Source organism: Dermacentor andersoni, chromosome 4 (assembly GCF_023375885.2).
Source record: "Dermacentor andersoni chromosome 4, qqDerAnde1_hic_scaffold, whole genome shotgun sequence".
Classification (NCBI taxonomy): Eukaryota; Metazoa; Arthropoda; class Arachnida; order Ixodida; family Ixodidae; genus Dermacentor; species Dermacentor andersoni.
Window position 1 is genome coordinate 60,168,364 of NC_092817.1, and position 25,116 is coordinate 60,193,479.

A 25,116-nucleotide genomic window follows, 5' to 3' on the forward strand; every position below is an offset into this window, starting at 1 on the left:
TTTGAATTAACCAATCTGTAATATCTACCCTTATTCTTGTTCTCAATATACTCGTCCTGTTAAATACTTGGGTTTTTCTTGGATATTAATACGTTGTAGAGTACTCACCCACCTTAGTGTCGTATTCTGTTCAGTCTTCAACTCTTATACAAGTTCGTAGACAAATATTTAATTCATTAGGCTATACTGCTTTAAGGCGTAGCTTGTGTGACTTTTATTTCCTCCAAGAGCGTGGCGTTATTGAGTTGACAGTACCTGAACAATCATAAGAAAGTCGGTTTTCTATGTAATTACCATGATGATATAAACGTATTTCATATTTACGTATGCTAAACTTGCTGTTTGCAGAAACTGTTTCATTGTATTGACATCTGGACAATAAAACTCCGTAGTCCAATATTTACCCGTGGCCCGCGTCCCCCTGACTAGTCTGGGTGATTACACAACATGCGGAACGTTTTAGACCCTTTAGCGTTTCGCTATGTGTTGATTGATCACACAGCTACGTGATCCGTTTTCAATGAATAGGCGTAAACAAGAAAAGTAGAACAAAGAAAATGTGGTACGGGTGGGCACCTGAATTTTTGTCCCACAGCATTTGTAATTACGGTGAGAAATTGCGTGCCTATTTTTGTGTCTCGGTTTCTAGTTCGGTGGGCCTCAATGCCGAACGCTGCACCTCAAGCCTTTGCCTAAACTTGGCAACCTTTTGCTGTGTAATGTTTAGTGTGGCAATTAAGGTTTTATTATTATTATTATTATTATTATTATTATTATTATTATTATTATTATTATTATTATTATTATTATTATTATTATTATTATAAGCGTGCGCCAGCACTCAGATCTCAGGGTTGTTCCTGCGCACGGTAAACGAATTCTTGATTGGTTGACTGCTCATTCAAAGTGAGTCGAGTAGCATGGTCATGATGAATAAAAAGGCAAATAATCACGCCCCGCTACGCCAGAGTGTAAACATTCCAGTAGAAAACATTTCAATAAACAAACCAATCAGTACCGCTTTTAACCCGAACGTGCATTGCCAAATTCCAACATGACTCCATGATCATACGGAGTGCGCGTGTGACGCGTCTGTGACAGACCGGACTTCGAGAGCACTGACAAAGAACACTTAACGTCTTCTAATACTTTACTAAACGAAAACTATCCTGGGATAGAACCGCTTGAAAGCCCTACATGTCACTGCGTTTCCCTGCTTGTAGGGACGCGATAAGTGCGCAGACTGTGTTTTAAATGAAGAAAGCGTGCCTATGCAAATGGCGGTTTCTTAAACCTTCGCGCCGCTCCTCCTAGTGTAGTGCTGGCGTGAGAATTTTTCTACTGCAGCGCTTATTTGTGCGTTCAGAATGCAGCAGTACAGCCCAGACTCGTTGGAGGCACACATAAAACATACGCAGAAAACTGGTCAGTGAAAAACTGGATTTCTTGAACAACTGCTTTAGTTTGCCCGTGTCCTTCAGTGCTCACTCGCTCGCTGCGGCATAGCGATAAGTTGTATACATACATTGCTCTGCAGCATTTGAGTCTCACTGTAACATTTATTTTTGGCATGGCCCTTAAGTTGAAGTCTAAAGAAGGTATTATGAAATATGTATTAGGGCTATTACATTTCAAACGCACAAATTGATGTCACAATTATTTCTGATAATTTATACGGCATGCATGTGACGAATGACGTAACCTTTCGTCTTCAGCATTATAACAGTCATTTACTGTTCATCAAATAAATAGATAAAGTGATAACTAATAAGTTATTCATTAATCGTTGTCTACACTGCAGAGGATAACTTTTGAAAGGAGTCCACGATCGATACTACTTTTGATGTTTGGTTAAGACTTCAGAATCAAGTTAAGTTTATTAACGCTGTCTGGTTCTTCAGTGTCACAATAACATGACATCATGTATGATGTATTTCGCACATGAACGATGTCATTGTCATTAGAAAGAACTATGGAAACGCTTATTCATCGATTAAGGATAGGCACTGCCTACACAAAGCATTTCTTAGACAGAATTGGCCGTGCGGAAACCCCCGAATGTGATTGTGGATTTGTAGACGAAGATATATATCACCTCCTTCTAGATTGCCCACATCACGACACACCAAGAAGCCTACTTAAATCAACCCTAATTAAATTAGACCGCAGGCCTTTCAGTTTAAGAAAACTTTTGGATACTTGGCCAACAACGTCCTTGCAGAAGAGCGCTTTAAAAGCACTAAAGACTTTTCTTGAAGACAGCGACATTGTTGGACGTTATTACCGCTTTTATTGTTCCCTTCATTTCAATGCCGCTGTATATATGCAAGTGTTCGTGAATTATGTTATGTTGACTGTACTGTTGTGACTATATGTGATAATGCATTCACACGATGTATGTACCACCCGCAGACTAGACACTGTGTTATTAGGCGGAAGCATCGTTTGTATCTTTGAGGCTTTTATCTACATAACTGTGGAGTTATTTAACTTGTCTATTGTATGTAGCATGTGTTTCTGACGTCATAGTCTTCCTGTGAAAACGTTGCGTGACAAATCCTGGTGCTTGGGTGAAATGATTATTTGGTATGTAATCTTGAACCCTGTGTGTTGTATGATAGAACCATTCAAGAGATAAGGAGTAGCCGGTGCCTTAAATTGTGCGCCAACATCTCCTCATATCATATTTTTTTAAAAATGACCTCATGTTACAATCTGTTGATGTACAGGAGGAGGTGCCGATGTCAGCGACCGTAACGGGACCTCTTAATGCTTAAACCTTGGGCAAAAATGAGCATTCAAGTCTTAGGCAACTTTCATGGCATCAAAACTTATTTTTTTCCCTTGTAACAAAATTATCTGGGTTTACATGCACCTAACAAAACATCCACTTCTTTTATTTCTTCTAAACGATCGGACATCAGTAGACAAAACGCCTAGTTCTTTTGAGAGAGGTATGTGCGTGTTTTCAGAGTCCTTTGTGTACTCTCACTTTTTCAGAGGACTGTACGTGTCTCGGAGTGTCCTTTTGTTCCTTTACGACCCGCCGCGGTAGCTTAGTGGCTATGGGGTTGCGCTGCCTAGCTCGAGGTCGGGGGTTCAAGCCCGGCCACGGCAGCCACATTTTGATGGGGGCAAAATGCAAAAACGCTCGTCTAGGTAGATTTAGGAGCACGTCAATAAGAACTCCATTTGACATAAAAATTGTTACAGCGCAAACACATGCAACCACAAAGTATCAAGGACGGGACACACGGTTGCATGTGTTTGCGCTGTAACAATTTTTATGTCAAGTATGCACCAACTCGCCCAGAAAGAAGTTTAATGAATAAGAACTCCAGACGGTTAAAATTAATTGGCGTGCCTCGTAATCATGTCGCGGTTCTGGCGCGTAAAACCGAAGAATTTAAGTTATTTTTTTTTAAGAAATAGTTCCATTAGGTGATTTCGTTCACTCGTGTGTAGAACATTGAAAATGTTTGGAATATTTTACTGCCTTCTGTGCTTTCGTGCTTTAAGTATTGCTTGCCCTGCGAAGAGGTGCAGCCGGCGCCAATATTGGCGCCAACTTCACCTTTTCACATCAATAAAAAAAGAAATTACCCAGAAACGCAATCGGGGATCGCATTCACAACAAAACTAATCTTTCGCAAGCACCATCCGTCATCGTCTATAGCTGAGATGGTCGTCTCGTTATCACATAAGTCGCTATATCGAGACTGGCAGGCCTCAAGGGTCGGCCAATGAGGAAACACACTCATGTAAGAGAAGCTTTGTGAATACGGGCCCCGATTCAGAATGTAGTATGATGGCATATTTGGCTGGTCGTTTCGGAGTGTCCTGGCAACACCACAAAAAATGTGAACGAGAGCTTTGAAGCATGTATTGCGAGAATAGGCAGATATGTATGACACCATCAGGAGCTGCCATATATATACACTGTCAAATTCGCCATCTTGTGAGCTATGATTGGCTCAAAACGAAAACATGGTGCCCGACTTTGACGATATGCTGAAATCTGACAGTCCCCACAGTAATAAGAGTTTCGACGTCTTTGGGCCTTATCTCTTTCCCGAACAATAACCGTCATATATCCAGGGTACCAAGCTTCCTTTCTTTAACGCTGTGTGCCCGGTACTTTCAGGTTGCAAACGACATACGCGTGTCTACGTGACACAGGCTTCTTGACAGGAAAGCAGCGCGCGCAGAGTTTTAAAGGAAGGAAAAGCAAGCAAGCAGGACAGATGGCGATTGTTGTTTGAGGGTTACATACGCACGACCGAGAGGGTGTACATTTTTTCTTAGAGCGAAGGATAGCATATCGCAGTACTAATAGCAATAATTTGGCTTCATTATTATCTCTCCCTCTCTCTCTGCCTGATGGTAGCAGTAACGCATATTTGTTGCCTTGAACGACCTATGTAGCGTTTACCAGCGCGGTCTAAGACGACCACTCGAATGTGCCGTTAGGGCGCAACGTCGCAAAGACAATTAACTGGCGGACGCGAAGATATTTACGATGATGCACTCTTTTTTCACCGGTGAAACGCGAGAGAACAAATGAAGGTGGCTGGCGAATCCACATTCGCCCTAACTCCAGCTCTTTTCCTCCGATGTGAAGATCGCTGCCAGCTTTGGCCAAGTCCACGATGAAGGTTCTCGCTTTCTACGTGACGCGCACCGTTCTTGCACGTAATAGCACAGCCACAGTAGGGACATGCCCAACGACACGCCGCCGATGAGACCGAAAAGGCCCTCGTAGTCTCCGTGGGCGTCTCTGTATAAACCTGCGAGGACAAGATCAGCACATGTAATCGCACGTGTACTTGAGATCACAAAAGATTAAGGTCGAGAAAGAGAAGGCCAAGGAAAACCCATCTTCAAGGGCACACCGGCAAAATACGTGGGCCGATCATCCTTGCAACTAATTCCGAGCCGTAGAACAAGCCTTTTCGCCCATACATTTGCACGCAACAAAGACGCGGGAAATAATCGCAGCGGATTTTATCATAACCGCAAAAAGAATGCCCGTGTAGGTAACGGTAACGCGTCTCCCGAAGAAATTGCATTCTAGGTTGGATGACATGAATATGGTAAGAGGAAAGCGGGTGTGGTAACGCTTTTTAAGAGCATCGTATTCTCACGCTGCAAATCAATTGGGAAGTGGTGTACCGTGTTGTCCTGTTTCTATTCTTGTCTCTCCTATAGTGATATGCGCTAAAGTGTTCTTTATGGGTTTAGCGTCAAACGTTCAACCACTAGGGCTTTTTAGGGCCATATTGCAGTGACAAAAAGAAAATGGAACGGCCTTTTGTAACGATTCTTTCTCTTCGATCCTATCTTGTCACGATAACAATGCGGTGCGAGCCATGCAATGACGGCGAGCAACAGGAATAGATAACAAAAAGAATTCCGATAGGATGTGTGGGACGTGGAAGACTACTTTCGTCACGGCACTGTAGTGTTTCGCGAGGAGTGATTATGAACGAAGAAATAGATTCTTGCTGTCTACCTACCTTAATCTAGAAAGTGTCACCCATATGCAGCCTGCAATGGCTTTGCCAGTGTTTCCCGGGACGTCTATCAAGCGCGCTAGATTACAGTAGCGCAAATTACTCCATACATTTACGCATGCATACGGCATGCAGTAACGCCATCACCTATATCCTTCTGCGACGAGAGCTGAAAACGAGAATTCAACTTGGGTGAGCGTCCTCTATAAATCGACTAGTTAGATGATCATGGCTGGCGCAAAAGTCGCGGTATGCCAACATTTCCCAGGAGAGTAGCTTCTTTTTCCTCTTCTTTTTTTCTTTATCGACAAGCGTACGCAAATCTACTAAAGTGTTCCCTTCTCTAAGAGTGCAAGCGCAAGCCAACGGCAGCGAAGGTGATCTGAACTGTGTGCGTCGGTGGCAGTTGCTTTGTCCATCATTAAACTGCTCGCCAGTGAAGGTGACCGCCAGCAGAGTCTTAAACCACAGTAGCAACCCATCCGAACGATACGCGGAACTGTGTGCGCCCGTGACTGTTGTTTCGCGTGTGCTTGCATTGTTCTCGAGTGTGGGCGACCGCCAGTGTAGGGTGTGAACTACGGTGGCAACCAGTGCGCACGTGTACGCTTCGTGTATGCGCTGAACGCGGCTAGAGGTGAATATCGGCACCTTGAGGAGCTTAAAAAACCGGGCCAATCCGACACTTCAGCACTCTGCTCCGGGGACGGTGGATAAACGCCAGCCGGCAAATTCACGAGAAAACAACGCCGCCAACATCATGTCCCGATGCCGAACACCCGTAGTCAGTGTGGACGGACTGTCGCAGCGCCCGGTTTATGTATGTCACTCGCTTTAGGTTGAGTAGACTACCTGGTCTAAACATTTTTCTTTTTTGCTGTTTAAAAATTTAGCTTCTGCGAAGACCTATCGCTCCTAATCGGCGTTACGATAGCATATGTGAATTGTCCTACACGGTTCCACCTGTTCTTGACAATCTTCAGATGCGTATTTTAAATCATTTTATAAAGAAATAATGATTATCATTTAAGAATACATTTGTTTTTCCTCTGAACCAGGCCTTTGTCTCGTTCAAGATGGCATAGCGAAAGTCAGGCGCCCGACGTCAACTTAAGGAGAAGCTAACGCTTAGACCCTCAGTCATGACAATGGCAGACTTCTGCTCACGCAACATCTTCTAGACTAGGCTAGATGACTCGGCGCTTTGAGCCGTGGCGCAACGCCGGAATGGGCGAGTATACGTTTCATTAAGGGACGCTCAGCAACGCTTGGCGCGCTTAAGCGAAATATATTTTTCAATGGTATTTCTGGCTTCGAGCGTGGCGCCACGGCTCAAAGTTGGCCGTTGGCTCACGCTCGCTCTTGATGCCTTCACCCTGCGTATGTCCTCTGCGCATGGTTCAAGCTCCCTAAGCAGTGCAAGCGCAGAAACTGATTTCGCTCACCTATAAGCGATGGTCTCGCGAGGCCCAGGAGCCCTGCGAACGTTGTCGCGATGCCGAAGCAGACGCCCAGTTTGTCGATGCCCACTAATTCCATGAAGAACACCGCAATGAGTATTAGTGTCGAGCCGTTGCACCAACCGGACAGTACGGACAGGGCAACGTGACAGTAGTACTGGCTACATAACGGCATCACGTAGAGCGAGGCGCCCCACAGCACAAAGTGCGAGCCCATCATGGTGCTCTTGAGCAGGTACTTTCTGTCCGTAATCCAGCCGGAGCCAAGTCTGGCCAGCAGATCAGCTACGGCGTAGGCAAATATCAGGTACACGGCGTTCCACTTGGAAACGCCACGGTCCACAGCAAAGTCAACAATGACGGTCATGTATGTGCTCATATTGAACAGTATTATCGACAACGAAAATGAAATCAGATAGAACGCTGGAAACAGTAAGAACGATAGCAGCGGACTTCTCTTGCGACTTGGTGCGCCCTTCTTTATTGCGATGCCCGGCGTAAGATTCTTAACAGCTTTTGGCTGGCTGGAACCTTGGGCAACCAGCACTCGTAATTTCGCGCTGTCATCTTCCTCATCACTGTCCACTTCGTGTCCTTTCGTCCCTGAACTCTTGATTTGGAAATGAACTCCGTTGGCTTCGCCAGCTCCGTCTGTCCCAGGCTCATCCATTGCATCAGAAAACTCAGTTTCGGTGACCGCTGCAACGTTCCCGCGGAGGCTATTATCCTCGAATTCCTCGCGCCTTTTTATCATGGCGTCTTCTTCCTCTGGACATTGCAGCGTATCGCCGGTGCTGGGCGCGTCATCGCCCCTGAGTGGAGGTTCCGGTTGCTCTTTCGGCGTAGTGCGCTGCAGAAAAGCTCCTGCCACCGAGTTCAGCATGAGGGCGCCGACGAGTAGAAGAGCACCGCGAATGCCGTAGTAGTCTGCGAGCGACTGTATGACGGGAGGAAAGATGAGACCTCCGATTGTGAAGCCCGCGTTGCTGATTCCGGACGCCATGGCGCGGTACTTGTAGAAGTGCTGGTTGATCACGACGCTGAAGAGAGCCAGCAGGCCGATGCACGTCCCTGCATTTGAATCAATGAGACGAACGAATCAGCAAGTTGACGTCACAGACTCCTTCGGTTCATTTCCTTTTATGCAGACGTTGTAGCTAAGCATTCAATGTTTCTGCATCGATCTTATATTGCCATTCAATTTCGTTCTTGCATTTGGGGACCGCAGACTCGACGGCCGAGAAATAAAAGAAAGGCGCTCACCGTGGGTGACGCCAAGGAAGATGTCCAGGAAGATCATCGACTGTGCGAAGACGCAAACGCACACGGCCAGCGAACCACCGAGGCATCCTATTACCGTCAGCTTCCAAATGGGGATGTACCTCGCGAGCACGCCAGCGATAGGACCTGCGACCACCAAATAACAGAACAGCACACTGGAGCTGTGGTAACAGGCACTTTCAAAAGACAATTGCGCCCCTCAGCAATGGCAACGTTGCTGAGTGGGCCATAGCTAGTGACTGTCGTAGCAATGGCGTACTATGTTACGATCGACACAAGGCGCATTAACGACCCTTATACAGGGTAGCCAATGGAAAGGATGCAGTCTTAACGAGACAACGAATTCATTCGTAAATAATCAAATTTCCATCATCAAGTTCTTATCTTGCAAGGCCTACTCAATCAGGGGTTTCAAGAAAAAGTAGTGGCGAGGCCGGAATACGTAATTATGATACTGCCACACGTACGAACTATGGTCAACACGGCCGTGGCCAGTGTGGTATGCCTGGCTGTCATCATTTTTTAAGCTACGCCGCATTCCTGCGGTCTACAAATGCCCGTTAAACGTACTCGAGACAAGAGTCGAAATATGGCTACAGCCGACGCGACTCCCCCGAAACATGACGTCGCCAGATGTTTCCATAGAAACGACAGTGGCCCATTGTCCAGCGACACAGTACCGCTAGCACTATGCTCATCGACTTTCGCGTGACGATGACGACGGCTCATGTAGCATGTTTGAAACATAAGTACCTCTCGAATTACCTGTTTGCTCGTGCAACGTCTATATTGACACGTGTATTTGTTTATCTTTCCCGGGTGACCGCTCTTCACCGTCTCACAAATGTTATCGTTTATCGTTCAGCGTAGACGCGCCCGTATATATCGGAAGTTTCTCGAATCTTATCGGTGGTTCTATCTGCCGTCTGTTTTCACCGAAGCTGGCGTAATCTGATTGCATGTGCGACGCGAATTATGTAGAACTTTCTGGAAGACACGCGGACACCAGCTATTGCTCTGCAAACATCGATGCCTCATGTATAAAAGCAGACGCGCTAGACGGCGGATTAGATTTTGGCCGATCGCCGGCTGTGTTCGCCGCTCTCGTTGTTCTTTGAGTGCAGCAGGTTTTTGAGGGCACAGGTTCGCGAGATAAAACGCTAGCTCGCCATTCGCAATTTTGCTACTGCGTTCTTGACCGTCGCTACCACGTGACAATATATAGAAGGTGCGCGTCTTTAGCGAGTGGAGGAGGGGCCCCATTTGATACAGTCGTGCAATGCATCTTCCTAGCGCATCATCCTTGCTTATCTGAACTCAAAACGCTAGAAATGCAATGAAATGGACTACTGGGCTCGCGGCTGTCGCTGAACGCGCAACCCTGCAACGCAGGACAATCTCGGATAACATACGATAATACGATAACAACGTTGCACCAGACGCTGCGGCTATATGAGTGCCGTAAATATCGTGATAACACAACGCTCGTGGGTGTCGGCGGTGAGCCGTTATATTTCAAAAGAATGTACTGGTGGCACAATGCACCGGCTACAGAAATCGAGAACTGCCTCTCTATATTTTTAGCCACCAGTTAAGGACCAGCACTTTTCTCTCTCTCACTCCTAGCAGGCGCTGCACGTTGAATAAAAATATGGTTTCGATGCACATGTGTCTAGTGGGTATCGGTATTTTAACCGGCCCGTATGTTGCTACAGTTGTTGGGACCACAGCGCTTATGCGGACAATGACGAACAACAAGAGCGGGCGCCCGTCCGTCCTTGTCGTTTCTTCCTTGTCCGCGCCACCTGAACGCTGTGGTCCCAGTGACTAATCAAATCCACTAGCTCAAAAGTCTGTACTCCTATATATGTTGCTACAGTTTGTGTTGCGCGCACTGACACGAGCAGCTTAATATAAGGCGATGTGTATCACTAGCATTATTATTGTCAATATACTTGTTGAGTTACTCAGCAGTCATGCCTTCGTGCCATTTTAGAAAGTTAGAGCCCAGTACACATGGTTCGTCCTGAAGAACAACCGCACATCTATGGCCCATCTAAACACACTCGAGACCACACTCTTCGCTCGTGACCGCACAGCTGACTTCGAGCCGTGAAATAGCCCCCTTGAGGATATAGCACTGTAAACCTTATGAGGGTCAATACAAACGCACTGTTCTCCCTCCGTCGCTTTGGAGAATTGGGCGTATCATACGAGGTCCGTTGCCCGAGTCTGGGCCACGTTTGCCAGAACAATGCGCCGCAATGTATTGATGCCCCGTGACACAAGGTGGTGTCTGGATGTGTCAATCTCGAACTGAGAGCACTTTCTTGCTTTATTTATTTCTACGGTTAGTTTCGCAGCTCTAACGATAAAGAACAACGACAGTCACAGTGGATGCGCACCTGTAAGGAAGTAACAGACGACGGACAGGTTGACGGGCCAGGACGCCTGCTCTCTGGTCACCGGAAAAGCCTGCAGCAGCGCCACGTACACCACGGCAGCCGAGCGGACCAGGGCGAAAGTGAACACGTTTATCCAGCAGCACGCCGCGGCGACCGCCCAACTCCGAGGCGAGTCCATCGTGCCTTCTCAGCTTCTCCGCGCTCCTTAGGCTGCAAGGTGACCCCTCGAAAAATGGTTATCACCCTCCAAGATACGATGACCACTTATCGCGACCTTGTATCTGCCACAACGCCTCCGGTCTGTCAGCCAGGAGTCACAGACGCAGCGTGCGGACTATAGTTACTACGTTGCGAAAGACATACGATAGATGACTTTGCGGATCGGATGCGAGAGAGAGAGACAGAAAGGGTACATCGCAAGTGTCAGGTTTGCGCGTTCCTTCGCCTTTCCGTTGAATGCCCCGTCTCTCGAATAGAATCGCGCTTCACCGAGCAGGGCCTGGATTCAAAGCTTTCGTGCATCCAGACAGCTATCCGGCGCAGTGTTATCGGCCCGATCATTTTCGGCATTCAGCGTGATGCAATGTCGAATGCGACGCCCCACTACAGAACGACAAAAAACACTGCCCGCTGGCTTATCGCTTATGCAATAATGCGTGTTGCAACTGATATCCCCCAGAGTGATGGAGCAAGAATGCGCCTTCTGACTTCGAAGCAGCCCCGCGTGTAAGAAAACCTCTGCGAGAACTGGCTGTAAACCACACGCAGAGACAGAAAGAAAGAAAGACATAAAGTCAAACGAAAAGAAAACAGGCAGACGGCTTTTACTGCGGCGACGGTTGATGTAGCTACATATACTGCGCTCCCGTTAAGACGAGGTGCAAGGAACATAACGCCATTGTGGTCCTTCAGGCAGGGCGGCCGTGAGGACGATTGATTGTTAGTATATTTATCTTCATACGTCATTGTACCAGTCGTCTAGTCTCGCGCAGTGGGGCCACACGCGCTTAAAATGCCTTTTCAGGTGCGACAGTGCAAAACCGCCATGTCCGGGACAGCCTCTCTTCAGAATAACGCGAGAGTCGATTTTTGTTGTCCCGTGTAAGACCTACACCAAATTCATTCTATTACAGCAAAGCTGTTGGTGCGACAATGTAAGCGCTCAAAAACGCTATGTGCGTGTTCTCGCGGTGACCCGAAATGACTAGATTATTCATTGGGTTTATATTCATTATAGAAGAAATAAGTGGCGTGTTATAGGTACGATGTGGAGGCAAAATTTCGGAGTGTGTAGGTTAATTAGAGGCTAAATGAAAATTAATTATTTGTCGCTTTCTACCTGTTTAGAGGCGTTTATATTATATAACGGCTACAAAAAATAAAACGCTGGGAGAATCGAAAGGAGCAGAAATTTGATATTTAGAGAGAATGGGGTGAGACGTACCGAAATTTCAAGGTGTCTGGAGTGATTATGTGCTTTGAGAATTATTACTGAATACTAGTTTTCTCCATATCTTCATGCGTTATGCAAGGCACGTAGTTGCTCTTTTCCGGTATTCTCGGTGAACTAAATTAAGCATATGTTGCTTACATTTCGTTGAAATAGGAAGCACGGTGTGGGTGATGTACGAGAGAAAAAAACATTTTAACTGTGCAGTGTATAATTAAAGCTATTGCAGAAAATTACTTAAACGAGCGTTCCGGGGCATTAAACGCTTATTTTTCTTTACACTGCATCTCGGTGGCTGCGGCGTTTTGTAGATATAGGAGCCATTATCATCAAGGTCCGGAGACCAACCCCGTGAGAGCATCGGCTCTACGTTCGCGCGACGCTGAGGGCGAATGCCAACGCTATGAGCAAGTTACCCTCCCATTGCTCCCACAGGAAAGCTACGCGAGTGTTCAGCTTACGCAAGCACCAGACGAGGCGATCCGTGGAGTTCTACACGTACGGGTCAATGAACAAGACAGCACCGACCCGCCACCGCAAAGAGAGAATACGCAGCGTGTGGACTTCCATCAGGCCCGGAGGATCGGGTGCCGAGCGCTATATATATGAAGCAACCGAGAGGACTGTCTGCCAGATGCCGGCGACCGGCCGCTTGCTTACCGCCGAGCCAAGCACCGCGCGTTGAAGAACGTACTACGTACCGCTGCATGCACCCCCTGTATAGCGAATCCAGTGTGGGCCAAAAGCAGCCGGGAAAGGGGCCGGAGCTTCTACTGAGTCAGTCTCGAGAGGGAGACACTTGAACACTTCGGCTGCTTTCTCTTACTAATTCCCCGACGGAATGGGACGGAGTAGGCGCCGCGCGTTAATACCTTTTCGTTAAATATTGATAAACCAGTCTTCCTACCATACTGTAAAGCCGGAGGGATCGACATCATATATATCGTGCACGTGGTTCCCGGTTGTCACGGAACCCCGGCATACAACAGCGAACAGAAGAAAACCACTAGGTTGTCAAAATTGATGCTCAGTATGTCGCATCTCTCTCTCTCTCTCTCTCTCTCTCTCTCTTATTTTTTTAGATTTTGTTAGTAGACGTGTTGCAATTAATTTCTTATTATTATTTATTAGTGAGCGTGAGAAACAGGAAACCGCGCCACTACTGTGACAAAGACCTTGCAGAACGTACTTCACTTCAATAACTTAACAAGAAGCACGACACTCTACCAAGGCACACTAATGGCATTTGAACGGGGACACAGCCGCTGCCTTAGCAAACACTTAAGGTCTTTTTTTTTTTTCAGCACAAATGAGCAGTACATTCAGGAATGACCAGCTGACTCGTCAGGTGTTCTAAACCGCAGCTGTTACAAAGTGCTCAAGCATGACTGAAATAACCATGACTTCATCATGAAATGACCAAGCCAAGTCCGACGACCACTGAGTATAGTAAGAAACTGCATACCGGCTTTATACAGTAAACATGTTTAGTCCAAACCATGCACTCCAGCACTATGAAATAAACAAGTATACTCAAGGCGACAAGCAGTGAAAACAGTAAGACGTGAAAGAAAAAAAGTTCGAGGTAAGAAAGATGAAGTGACAAAAGTAAAGTTAGAAAGTGAAGGGAGAGAAGATCTAAATACAGCATCGGTGTTTGTGCCGCAGGTTTTCGCGGGTCTGGCCCAACAGCTCCAGAATGCTTGGCGAAGCTCACGACATCGCGCCTACGGCAAAGCAGGCGCATCAGCGAAAATAAGAAAGGAGAAACAAACTAAAAAATGTGCGCAATTTCCAAAGTGCGTTGAACACGTGACGGTATAGCACAGGGCGGCGGCTTAGAAAAGTGCGCACACTGTGAAGTTGTTGGCTCATGTAAACCTCACCGAAGGTTGTGAGACCGCACAACCTTCTGTGTGCATCTCTATCTCCAGGACCATGTTCCCGCTATGTTGCTGCTACGTTACTGCAGGACAAGCCACATGCACATGCCTGTGGAACTGGAACTGTGCACGTCTTAAAACACACACACACACACACACACACACACACACACACACACACACACACATACACACACACACACACACACACACACACACCACACACACACACCACACACACACACACACACACACACACACACACACACACACACACACACACACACACAAACACAAGCGCACACAAATGCGAATGTTGTTGCAAGCATCTTTAGTCAGCAGTAGTTATAATAGTAACGTTTGCCTTATGTTCCTGCCGAGAAGGAATGTAACCGGCTTCGCTTCAGTGTGCCGGCGTCGCTTTCGAATTCACGTCAACAAGGCAAATGCAAGTTATCCGCGACCATCTGCGCGCGCAGAAAGTCGTGCGACTGTTACGTTCGCATGCCGAGCTTCGACCACGTTGCGCGGGGCGCGTGAGCTCGTGCCGCGCCATGCAGTAGGGCGAGCGAGCGGCGAAAGCGAAGCCCGCCCGGGATACAGCGGGAGCCAGAGGACGGGCGTTAGAGTTGAGCTCGTGCCAGGCCGGTGAGTTCAAGGGCGGACGCAACTGGAGCGAACTATAGCGGCCAAACAGCCAAGAACCTGCGGCGAAGGGCTATCGATTTAGCAACTCGAAAGTCGTTCTTCACGCTGTTGAAACTTCAATTTAATTCTTGTGTTTCACGTGCCAAAGCCCCAATCTGAATATGAGTGACGCACGCCGTACTGGGATACTTCGGATTAACCCCTTGACTGCCGTGACAGGTTCCGAAAAAAAAAAAGAAACTATAAGAAGTGCATAAAAATTGGCGGAAGTCATTGCTTGTTATTTTCTTGTCAAAATTACAAGAAACTGAACACTTGCACATGTGCAAAAACTACCAAAAAATTCACGACGAGTTAATTCCTCATCGACACCAGAAAACGCTCGTTGTCATGACGAGCGTCATCGGCAGAGAAGGGGTTAATTGTTGACCATCTGGGGTTCTGTATACGTACACCCAATGCGCGACACACCGGCGTCTTTTTTTTTTTTTTTTTTTTTTTTTGCATTTTGCCATCAACGAAATGCAGCCGCCGCGGTTGGGAAGCGGACCCGTGACCTCGTGCTTAGCAGCGCAATGCCGTAGCCACTAAGCCACCACGGCGGGTAACACTGTTTAAAAGACACACTAAAGATGAATATTAAGTTGCACTATATCAGAAAAGTACATTTATGCGATAGCAATAAGGGCGCTACTACAGTGAGAGAAGAAAAAAAAAATATCCCCAGCCATTCCACTCTGTGACGGTGAATGACCAGTGAAGCTGTTTAGCACACGACACAGACGTGACACAGAATTACGAAGAAAGGTACTAACTCATTTACAGTGATATTTATATATTTATATACATTACATATTATATATATATATATATATATATATATATATATATATATATATATATATATATATATATATATATATATATATATATATATATATATTCAAGGGGAAGGGTGGTAAACGGGGGTGGTCCTGGTCTTGTCCAAGGCTGAGCTTTTCAACTGTTTGAGCTACCCTTACATACATACATACATACATACATACATACATACTATATATATATATATATATATATATATATATATATATATATATATATATATATATATATATATATATAGAGAGAGAGAGAGAGAGAGAGAGAGATTCTGTAAGAAAACTTGTAGTAAAGACTTTATTGAATCAATCAGTGTCACTTAGTATCGACGGTCAGAATGGCTTTGTGGTCGCTATGATATACACTGGTCGGCATACTCGCCAACCAACACATTCTTTGATAATGTCAAATCGATGCACAAACGCCGCTGGATGGTCCGTTGGGCCGGATCGGTGTGGCATCGCAAGCGATATGTCTGCAACACACGAAACGCGTAAACCACTCCCTTTCGGTCCCGACACATCCACATTGAAATCACCGACAACGGCCACACGCGTCGTTGTGGTTGAAATTACCGCAACTAACCCACGCAATGCGAGTAGCCATTAACCTTATGGGGGTACGAGCCATTGCTTATGGGGGTATGAGCCATTGATGATGTCACTTTTCGACCTGCTGCTCTGTATATTGTATGCGTGATTAGAAAGAATGTGCACCATTGTTCACTTCACGTGACTGAGGGTTTGCAGCCTCTGCTTTACGCTGCTATGAGTCATTGCATTTTTTCTTGCTTTCGGGGGTATGAGTGCTTACGGTGGCATGAGGCATTGATGATAATTTTTGTTGACAGAGAAAGAAAATGCATGGAATCCTAGCCATAAACAGCTTCGCTGTAAAGAAAAGAGAGAAAGAAGGAAAAGAAAAGTAAAAGCTCTGTTCACTCTCGTCCAATCATTCGGCTCCGAGCTCGAGCTCGGGGCCGAAGTCTCGAGCTCGAAGTTGTGCCTGCTTTCACTGTTTTGGGCGATCCTCTAATCTTTTCTCTCTTGTCATTGCGAAATTCCCGACAAAGCGCCGAGCCGTGGGCAGTGCAAATATCTGACCCCTCTTGATGCCTCGGTTTATAATGCAACACGAGATTAAGGATATAAAGGGGGAGAGAATTCACGCAGAAGGATGGTCGTATATATATCTTACCGGCACTGAGAATCGCGGTTGAATCCGAGGAAGACGCAGTTCCTCTCTCACAAGCACGTCAGCGACGACGGAAATTTTTCTCTGCCGGAACACACGCCCTGGTCCGCGGCCATTTTCAACGAAGAGGCGCGAACAGCTGCGCGCATGCGTTCGGCGTTTGCGGCGACGTCGAGGTGCGGCAGGCACGTCGCGCAACGTGTGTGTGCTGTGCGCTCAAGCCTCGTCTCGCTGACGAGCAGGAAACCGTGACCCACAAATGCTTTTGTTCTTTGTTCGGTTTGTTTTCGCTTTCCGGCGGCGCAAGCTCGCACGTGCGACTTGCCGGCAGAGCTGTTCTGTGTGCATATATGCCCGCATGAGCAGCCTGCGTTAGCATCAAGAGAGTAATAGAAGCGTCGCCGCACGCGCCCACCGGTGGCAAATCAGCAAAACACTCACAGCGCTTCCTTGAAAGAAAGAAAGAATGCTAGCGCGGAAGCAACGTTGCAATATGACAACGCTTTGAGAGTATTTTTGACGGCTGGCGACAATCAATCGACACAGACAAAAAGAAAAGCAATAAAAGCCCCCTATCCCACACAACAAAAACCTAACCGAAGTCGTTTTTGTTGCTACCGAAGTTTTAGACGGTTTGTGAGCTTCTGCGAGGCCCGCTTGAAGCGTTTCGCAACCACATCTCGCTGCCGGATTTCGCAGTCGTTATTGTTAGTAATTCCGTCTCTTATCACGTACCGTGTCCGCTTCTGTCTTTTTCCTCTGCGTATGCCTCGTTTTGCCGTAAGCGTATAAAACTGACCTAATCGACAATATAGAGTAAGCAAGTTTTTAAGTACACAACGAACCAACAACTCCATTCAAGGGACACTAAACGAATAACGTTGAATGAATGAATTCTAGGGTTTTACGTGCCAGAACCACGATTTGATTACGAGGAACGCCGTAGTGGGGCCCTGCGGATTGATTTTGACCACCAGGAGATTTTTAACGTGCCCCAAATGCACGGGAGACGGACGTTCTTGCATTTCACCCCCATCGAAATGTGGCCGCCGCGGCCGCGATTCGAACCCGCAGCACCACCATAGCCGCTAAGTCACCGCGGCGGGTAAACGAAGAATATTAAAGTAAGCTGCGTTAGTAAAGTGCGTTTCTGCCGAACGCGACATCCTCAGGACTGCATGCGCCAACGGGCTAGATCGTATACCATTTTCCTAGACAAAATTCTTAGACTATGACCCCATGATACTCCAAAAGAACTTGCTCATGGGGAAGTTGGTGCTTGGGCTCACTAAACGTATCGGTTCCTGACGCAAAGCAGAAGAACGCGAAACAGGAGAACAGGAACAAGGATGCAGACAAGAGAAGCGCGATCTCTGGCGCTTGTCTTTCTTCTTTTTTTTTTTTTTTGCTGTTTACCTGCTTCATGTGCTTATACTCTGCGCGAGGAATGGATACGTTTAGAGAGTATTACCCCACGAGCCGCTTAACTCACTTTATGAAACCGACTGACCTTGGTGACCAATTGTGCACGTGATGGGCAGCCCCATGTGTTCGTTTTGCCAATGCTTCCCTCTCTCTAATTTATTTTCATCCTTTAACCCCTCTTTTCCCTGTGTCAGGGTAGCAAACTGGACGCGCATCTGGTTGGCCTCCCCACCTTTCCCATGTCTCTTCATCCTCATACGGTAGCAAAACAGCCACTTACCGCGAGAGGAAGCTTCTAAAGGCACGAAAGACCTAAATATCTGAAGACTGGTGGTGACGCCACCCTGAAATTCCCGCATCGGCTCGTCATGACGTCATGGATTTTGGCATCTTCGAGTAATTGTTTATCGGTAAAAAAAGTACACAGTGCGGCATCCTAAAAAGAACAAAATACTCATACTAACGACGTTCCAGAACTCTTCTCGAACCAAAGTGGCCGAAGTACGAGAAAATGTTGAAACCGCTACGTCACATCAACGTAACGCCGTGAAAGTTTCTGCACGAAATTAAAGAAGAGAAGAAAAAAGAGAAGTTCGGATTTATTTTCTTCACTAGTAATCAACATTCATCTGCAAAAATTAATTAAATGCTTTTGAATGAATACCTTACCAGCCAGAGTTCATTTATCGATTTATCACGAGCTGTCAAACCAGCAGCGAAATAATGAACACAAAAGTTTCTTTTCCGAGACGTGCAGCAGGACTTGCAATTGATCCCCTTCAACGACGTTTTCATCTTCGCCTGGCGGAACATCCAGAACAGTGAACATCAAAGCCATCTGGCAGAGCGGATCCTATTAACGCTCCCTGCAGAGCAGCGACGTACTAAGCGTGCACTTATATAGAAGACCGCACTGTTGAGCCACATATACTACTGAACGGTTTGTTTAAAGAAATACAGCCTTGTTGAACTTCATCGTTTATTTTTCTATCTGTTTCAACTTCTCTGTGTCCTAATCGTTGGTTGTGTATCCGCACCAGCGTACGTCAGGATACGACCACTAAAATAAGATAACCTTAAATACTGCAGCGCGAAATTTGGTTTCCCATAGCGTCCTGCCGAGAAGTCACAGGATGTCAGACAGCTGGCGAAAGAGAGCAATACTGCTCCGAGACCGGTGACGTCAGGAGCTATAATGCGCTGTTGTGATCAGCTTTGAAGTCAGGACCTTTTTTTCTTTTTTACATTGAAGCACATCGCTGCTCTTCGTAAGGTACTAGAGCAAGCACCCTCACGTAATGTGGTTAGTCACCATTCGTTACTGTCCATGCCAACCCTTATATTTATGTTGGTAGAAGTTTTAATAGTGTTTCTAAATATCACCTAAGAGTAATGCTTCGGTTTGTTTGTTTGTTTGTTTGTTTGTTTGTTTGTTTGTTTGTTTGTTCTTATGCGCGAGTGCCAAAAGAAAGAAATGGATAGAAAGAAGTCCGCGCACACCCATGACAACAGTGGAATTTAAATGACGAAGTTCGTTTGAGCTTAGCGAGGTAGCAGCAGTAGCACATGATATCGCAGTCTCGTCGCCTGCAGCTGTCAGCTGTTCTGTGCCACAACGACGATGTCGATGTATGATGCTTGTCGAGGGAAGAATGCTGATGAGAGGTGCATGGGCAAAGAGAAGCACGACACGTATTTAAATGTAGTCTAGGCGTCATAACCCTTGCGTCACAGTGGCGAATCCATCCTGGAGAATCGAACAATATTGGACACATACTTGGTGACCAAAGTCAATAACATCAACACATCATTTCTCCCCTCCTCATAGTACTTGTCACAGCCACCCGCAAGCCGGATCTAAGTTAAATTATAGCCTCTCTCTCTCTCTCTTCCCTGCTTCATTCAAAGACGTGTGAAACACGTCTTACATGTGTAGGCGTTAGACCCGGCAGTAACTCGGGTATGCGCAGCCGGATACTCGGAAAAGATGTATTCACAGCAACACAACAGTCTGTATACGAGTATATTGTACACAGCTGAAGAAGCCGTATACACGCGCTTACTCAAGAGAGCAGATACAAGGTACACACACTCTTGTGCAAGTCAGAGAAGACATTCAGGAAGTTGTCGCGACCATTCACCGCTTCGGGCTCAAAAGCTAAATGAAAAAATACTGCATATGTTTTGCTAGAAGAAAAGGCGCAATGTCGCTATATTACAATACGAGAGCGGCGATGTAGGCTTGTTCGTTGATCGCCGCAGAATGGCATGCAATGTAGCGCAGCAAACACAAGAAGAAACGAAACACGGACGCGAGCGCTTGTACCCCATGTTTCGTTCCTACTTGCGTCCTTGTGTTTGCTGCGCTACACAACATGCCATTACAATACGAGCTCGATAAGCTTTATACTACGCCGGTCAGTTAACCGTATAAATCCCGGAGGCGCTTGTGAGCAATGGCACAACAGTCGCTTATGAACTGAACTGAAAATCTGTTTGTCAAACATACATTTTCTACAATTACAACGGATTCAACAGGCAATCATGACGGCAGTGACCGAGTGCTGTCTCCATAGAAACAGTAACGATGGTCAGGCCCCTGTCGGTGCACGTGCAGTTTTTCGGTTCATATAATACGCCTGTGTAGCAACGTAAACAGTTTCTCAATTGGTCATAAGCTTCGACAGCACCGCCATTGTGAGATTGTCAAGGTTAAGACGTACGCTCGCGTTGCAGGTAGTGTGTAAAAAGAAAAAAAAATCTGGTGTTTCACGTGCCAAAACCACGATATGATTATGAGGCACGTCACAATGGGAGACTCCAAATTAACTTTGACCACCTGGCGTTCTTTCACGCGCACCCAATGCACGACGCACGGGTGTTTTTGTGTTTCGCCCCCCATCGAAACGCGGCCGAAAAGGCTGGGATTCGATCCCGCGCCCAAGGGCTTAGCATCGCAACACCAAAGCCGCTATAGGCCATCGCGGCGGATACAGGTAGTGTGTTGGCGTAGGCTGATAGTCAAGGGACACCAAAGACATGTATCCCATTAATACTCTTGTACCCATCTGAAACGTGTACCCTGTACCCGTATGACTCAGGCACCCATAAGATTGGCACCCTGTATCCATCTGGGATACTGAAGAGGCGATTCATGCCGTGATCAGAGGCGTCGCGATCGTAAGCATAGAAAAGGCGAAAGAATTAACTACGGGTAGCGACGACACCTGCTCGGTGCCAGTAATGCGATTCTCAACAAAGGAAGATTCATTGCACTTGAACGTTGATGCACAGGCTACACATGGCAAAATTTCAGGCCTTTGCCTGTAGTATAACGGCTAAATATGAGAATTACTAGAATGCCCCGCGTACCTCGACGAGAGACAATTTTTTTAGCACCAAATGGACATGATTTGCCACGAACCGTTAACGTTACCGAGCATCTAAGGTCCAATGCCCGGCCCTTCGAAACAGCGACGGGTTTTGGATTTATTGTTCAAATACCTGACAGAAATTGGTCAAATAGGAAAGCTTTAAAAATTGCATCCTTCCTATACAAAAGCCTAAATTTACCCGCCATGTCACCTGTAAATATTAGTATCAGGTCCACTCGGACATTTCATATTTACTTTTATCCTTTTTTTCTCCAACTCCTTTCTGGAATCTTTTAATCCCATTCCCCATCCCTATACAGAGTAGCATGCCAGCGGTTATATACGCGCCGGCAAAATTCTCTGTTTTTCTAATAAAGAGCCCTCTCTCTCTCTCTCTCTCTCTCTCTATGAGAACAAAAACCGCGAAATAGGTGGTATAACACTGACGTAAACGACACCGCGGCCCGTTGCCGCAAATTCAAAAGGAGACTTCTGGTCTGTTTTCTCTGCTAATAAATATATATATATTTTTTTTTCAGTCAACGAATTCCAAGCAGTTTCGGAAGAGTACGCTTACGCAGATTTAGAATTTCTCTTAGTGTCCAAATGAAAAATGTAATGACAACACTGCCCAAATTCACCGGTACTAACGAATCACGCACAGATATGCGAGCCATTACGGCCGCAATATTGACTTTTTGGATTCAACCAGTGAACCGATAACGAAAGCGACTGCGGACGAAGCATTGAAGTAAACGCATAGCTTTCGCCTGAAACTGCACGCTTCTTTCTAAAAAGCGTGCAGTGACTCACCGGGAAGTGTACTGATGACCATGATATGCTGCAAAGTGACAGGTTGCAACGGTCAAGAAGTAGAGGCAAAGTGTTCATTCCGATCTCTTGAGCTTCGCTTTGCGACCGCTCTTGCCACTTCGTTCGGTGTTTTTGAAAATTTTGGCAAACACTGTATTTGTTGTGTTCCGTGCCGTGACACCGTATACACTGCACCCAGTCTACAGTACATTTTTCCTTAACGAGAATGACACCCTTGTAACATCAAGGAGAGAAAAAAAAATATTTGTTTCCCATGCAGTTCACAGGTTTTGGAGACAACGTTACCTTTGCTCCAACGGCAAGGGTCACAACAGTTACTTCACAGTCAATAAAAAACAAAACAATAAAAGACAGTCGACTTGCGCATACAATCACGCGTTCGAGTGGCCGGATTCATTTTCACGGCAAGCGGAGAAGACACCGAGTCGCTACTTGCACTACAACGCACTGCTGCTTCAACACAACAACAAACATCTACTTTCAGCAGATGCAGCGTAGAAACAAGTATATGGCACCTCTGTTCTCGTTTCCCTTAAACCACAGCCATGTATCACGTACTTCTTTCGTCTCCCGTTCATCGCACACGGCACGCCGATACACAAGCGGCACTTGTGACATCGAATGGCCCAGAGCTTTGGGCAGCACCTACAAGGCACACACGGAAGGTTCAAATCCGCAAGCCACGTTGCGTCTGCTGGATGCCGGATAACGAACACCCGCGTTTTCAGGATGCCGTGGTCGTGCAGGTATACGTGGCGCTTCGGTCCGTTATCAAATGCAAGAAACGGTTTCCTGCACGTCACTTCCGCCGCTGCCGGAAACGGAGCGCTGTGGTGGCGACGAACCAGAGAAGCGCTAGAGAGAGCGAGAAGCCGCCGACGACGTGGAAGAGGCCTTCGTAGTCGCCGGAGCCGTCTCGGTAGTGACCTGTAACGGCAACAGCGCGCGATGGGACGCCGTGCATACACCAAGTCGCTTAAACCGACACCATGCTCAAGCCGTAGACAGCTTTTTAAGTTTGACTCAATTCCAGGTTTGAGCTATGAACAGCTTTATGGTACATTCGACTGGCTACCACCGCGTTACGACACGGCTTGCAGGCGACATTGGAGCCAAAGAAAGCATGCCCCTAGCCGAAGGTTCAGCTTCTCCCAGTGCAATCGGAGAAGACACGTGACCGGAATTCTGCAGGATCATCCAACACCACCTAGATAGGACAAGACCTTTTCACTCCGATCCCTGACGTCATGCTAGTGGCCCAACTGCCATATAATCTAATGGGGCTGCTCCCGAGTAGGCAACAGCGATTTTGACGTCACCGCTTTCGTCACGCCAGCCTCGGCAATGCAAATTCTGGGCCAGTAGCATGGACGTAGTGAAGAGGCCTTGTGCTATCTAGGTGGTGTTGGATCATCTCGGTCGCGTTCCCGAGGTCGAAGGTGAGAGCACCTCCGTGCGTTCCGAGCTGCACGGAGCACGGCACTCCGAACGAACCAGAGGAATGCGTTATGAACACTCGATCTCGACCAGGTAAATGTAAACCGCACCGCGAGAGCACTCGAAAGCGACCACTCGAATGTACCATTGGTTTCTCTTGAACGACGCCACAACCCTGCCACAGTGTAGCGCGCTCGGGCAAAGTTGGGGCAAAGCGTCTGACGGGAATTGCAGGTTTGAAGCGTCGGCGTCAGCAGTCCGTAGAAGAGAGGGCACTGAAATCTACCGATTTATGTTGGCAATACTGACAAAACTGTAATTTGTTATGTACGAGTTTCACACGCTATAGTGCGGCTGCTTTCCCACTTACTCGAACCAATAATAAACGTGAAGGCGGAAGCCGTAGCTAATGAATCGCTTGCAAAGTACGAATGCACGCGTTGCAAAACGCAAGCTGAAAGAGCATGAACATCTTATTTTACAAAAGTGGACGAGGCGATAGTCGTAAAAGTCTCGCAATTGATAACACATGCGTGCAAGTGACACAATGTAAAGTAATTGTGATATACGTTATCCAGGTTTCAATTCTACGACAATATTAGTGCCATCATCATATAAACGCAGTGGGAGGCACCTATTGCGTCTTCCGAAGGAGATTAATACATGTATACCCACCGAACAACCAAAGTTATATACATGTGCTAAGCAGCATAGGAATTGGTTAGAGATGAGGTAATTGCAGTGCACATAAAGTGCGAGGGCGCAAGAGATAGCTTATGAGCAACAAGAGAGTTGCCTGTTTTTGGACTTAGTTCGCCCGATGACGATGATGATAAAGCGGTGAACTTATCTTGTTCGACATGACACTTTCCTTCGTCAGTGGCGACCTCTATGTACACGTATATGCGCGGCGAATACAATTAATCCATGCTTCTATTTCCACCACAGCTGTATTCGCTTACTCTTAGGTTCGCGTCACCGACGCTACCAAGTTTACTAGTACGCACTGCCACAAACTGTCATATCCGTCAAATTACACTGACAGAAGAGCGTACCTACTGACGCTGCAGTAACGCAGGAGACTGCGGCTAAGTGAATTTTAGCGTATAGTTCCAGGAAGTAGGGACTAAGTAAATTAGGAGTCTGTCGCAGCGTCTTTCGGCGCAAAGTTTGGCAGCAGTTCCGTGAGGGAAGAAGTTGTGCCAAAAACGCGGCGGCTAATGGAATCACCGCCGTGACAAACAAGCTTTCTGTCATATTTTTTGGGTAGTTCCTATTATTATTATATTTTTTTTGATGGGGAGAAGCTGGAGGGCCTTCTTCGGCTTGCTGC

At 46.6% G+C, this 25,116-nt stretch overlaps 2 protein-coding genes across 5 annotated transcripts in view; both read right to left on the reverse strand.

Annotated features, from left to right (window-relative positions):
* Positions 1 to 3,861: 3,861 nt before the first annotated feature.
* Positions 3,862 to 18,639, reverse strand: LOC126536166 (monocarboxylate transporter 12-like). 2 transcript variants are annotated; one of them, XM_055073838.1, is made up of 5 exons: positions 16,768 to 18,639; positions 10,660 to 10,869; positions 8,237 to 8,380; positions 6,959 to 8,044; positions 3,862 to 4,787 (listed from the first exon to the last, which is right to left on the reverse strand). In XM_055073838.1, exons 2-5 carry the CDS (start codon positions 10,835 to 10,837, stop codon positions 4,591 to 4,593), a joined length of 1,605 nt encoding a protein of 534 aa, XP_054929813.1. In that variant the 5' UTR covers positions 10,838 to 10,869; positions 16,768 to 18,639; the 3' UTR covers positions 3,862 to 4,590. The 2 variants fall into 2 exon arrangements, with proteins under 2 accessions (XP_054929813.1, XP_050039000.1); XM_050183043.2 differs by having other exon boundaries at positions 16,717 to 18,639.
* An 899-nt stretch (positions 18,640 to 19,538) lies between these two features.
* LOC126536169 (monocarboxylate transporter 12-like) overlaps positions 19,539 to 25,116 on the reverse strand; it is a 44,674-nt gene continuing 39,096 nt past the window's right edge. For all 3 annotated transcript variants that reach the window (XM_055073839.1, XM_055073840.2, XM_050183049.3), the window contains one exon: positions 19,539 to 23,273. In XM_055073839.1, the coding sequence (XP_054929814.1) occupies positions 23,146 to 23,273 (128 nt within the window). In that variant the 3' untranslated portion in view covers positions 19,539 to 23,145. The remainder of the gene's footprint in view (positions 23,274 to 25,116) is intronic.

Bases quoted from the DNA above. Each gene is read 5' to 3' on its own strand.
- LOC126536166 (XM_055073838.1), bottom strand. From the start codon at position 10,837: ATGGACTCGCCTCGGAGTTGGGCGGTCGCCGCGGCGTGCTGCTGGATA. The intron at 8,045-8,236 runs GTGAGCGCCTTT...ATTCAAATGCAG, and splicing joins CTTCCTTGGCGTCACCCACG to GGACGTGCATCGGCCTGCTG. The intron at 4,788-6,958 runs GTGAGCGAAATC...TTGTCCTCGCAG, and splicing joins CGCGAGACCATCGCTTATAG to GTTTATACAGAGACGCCCAC.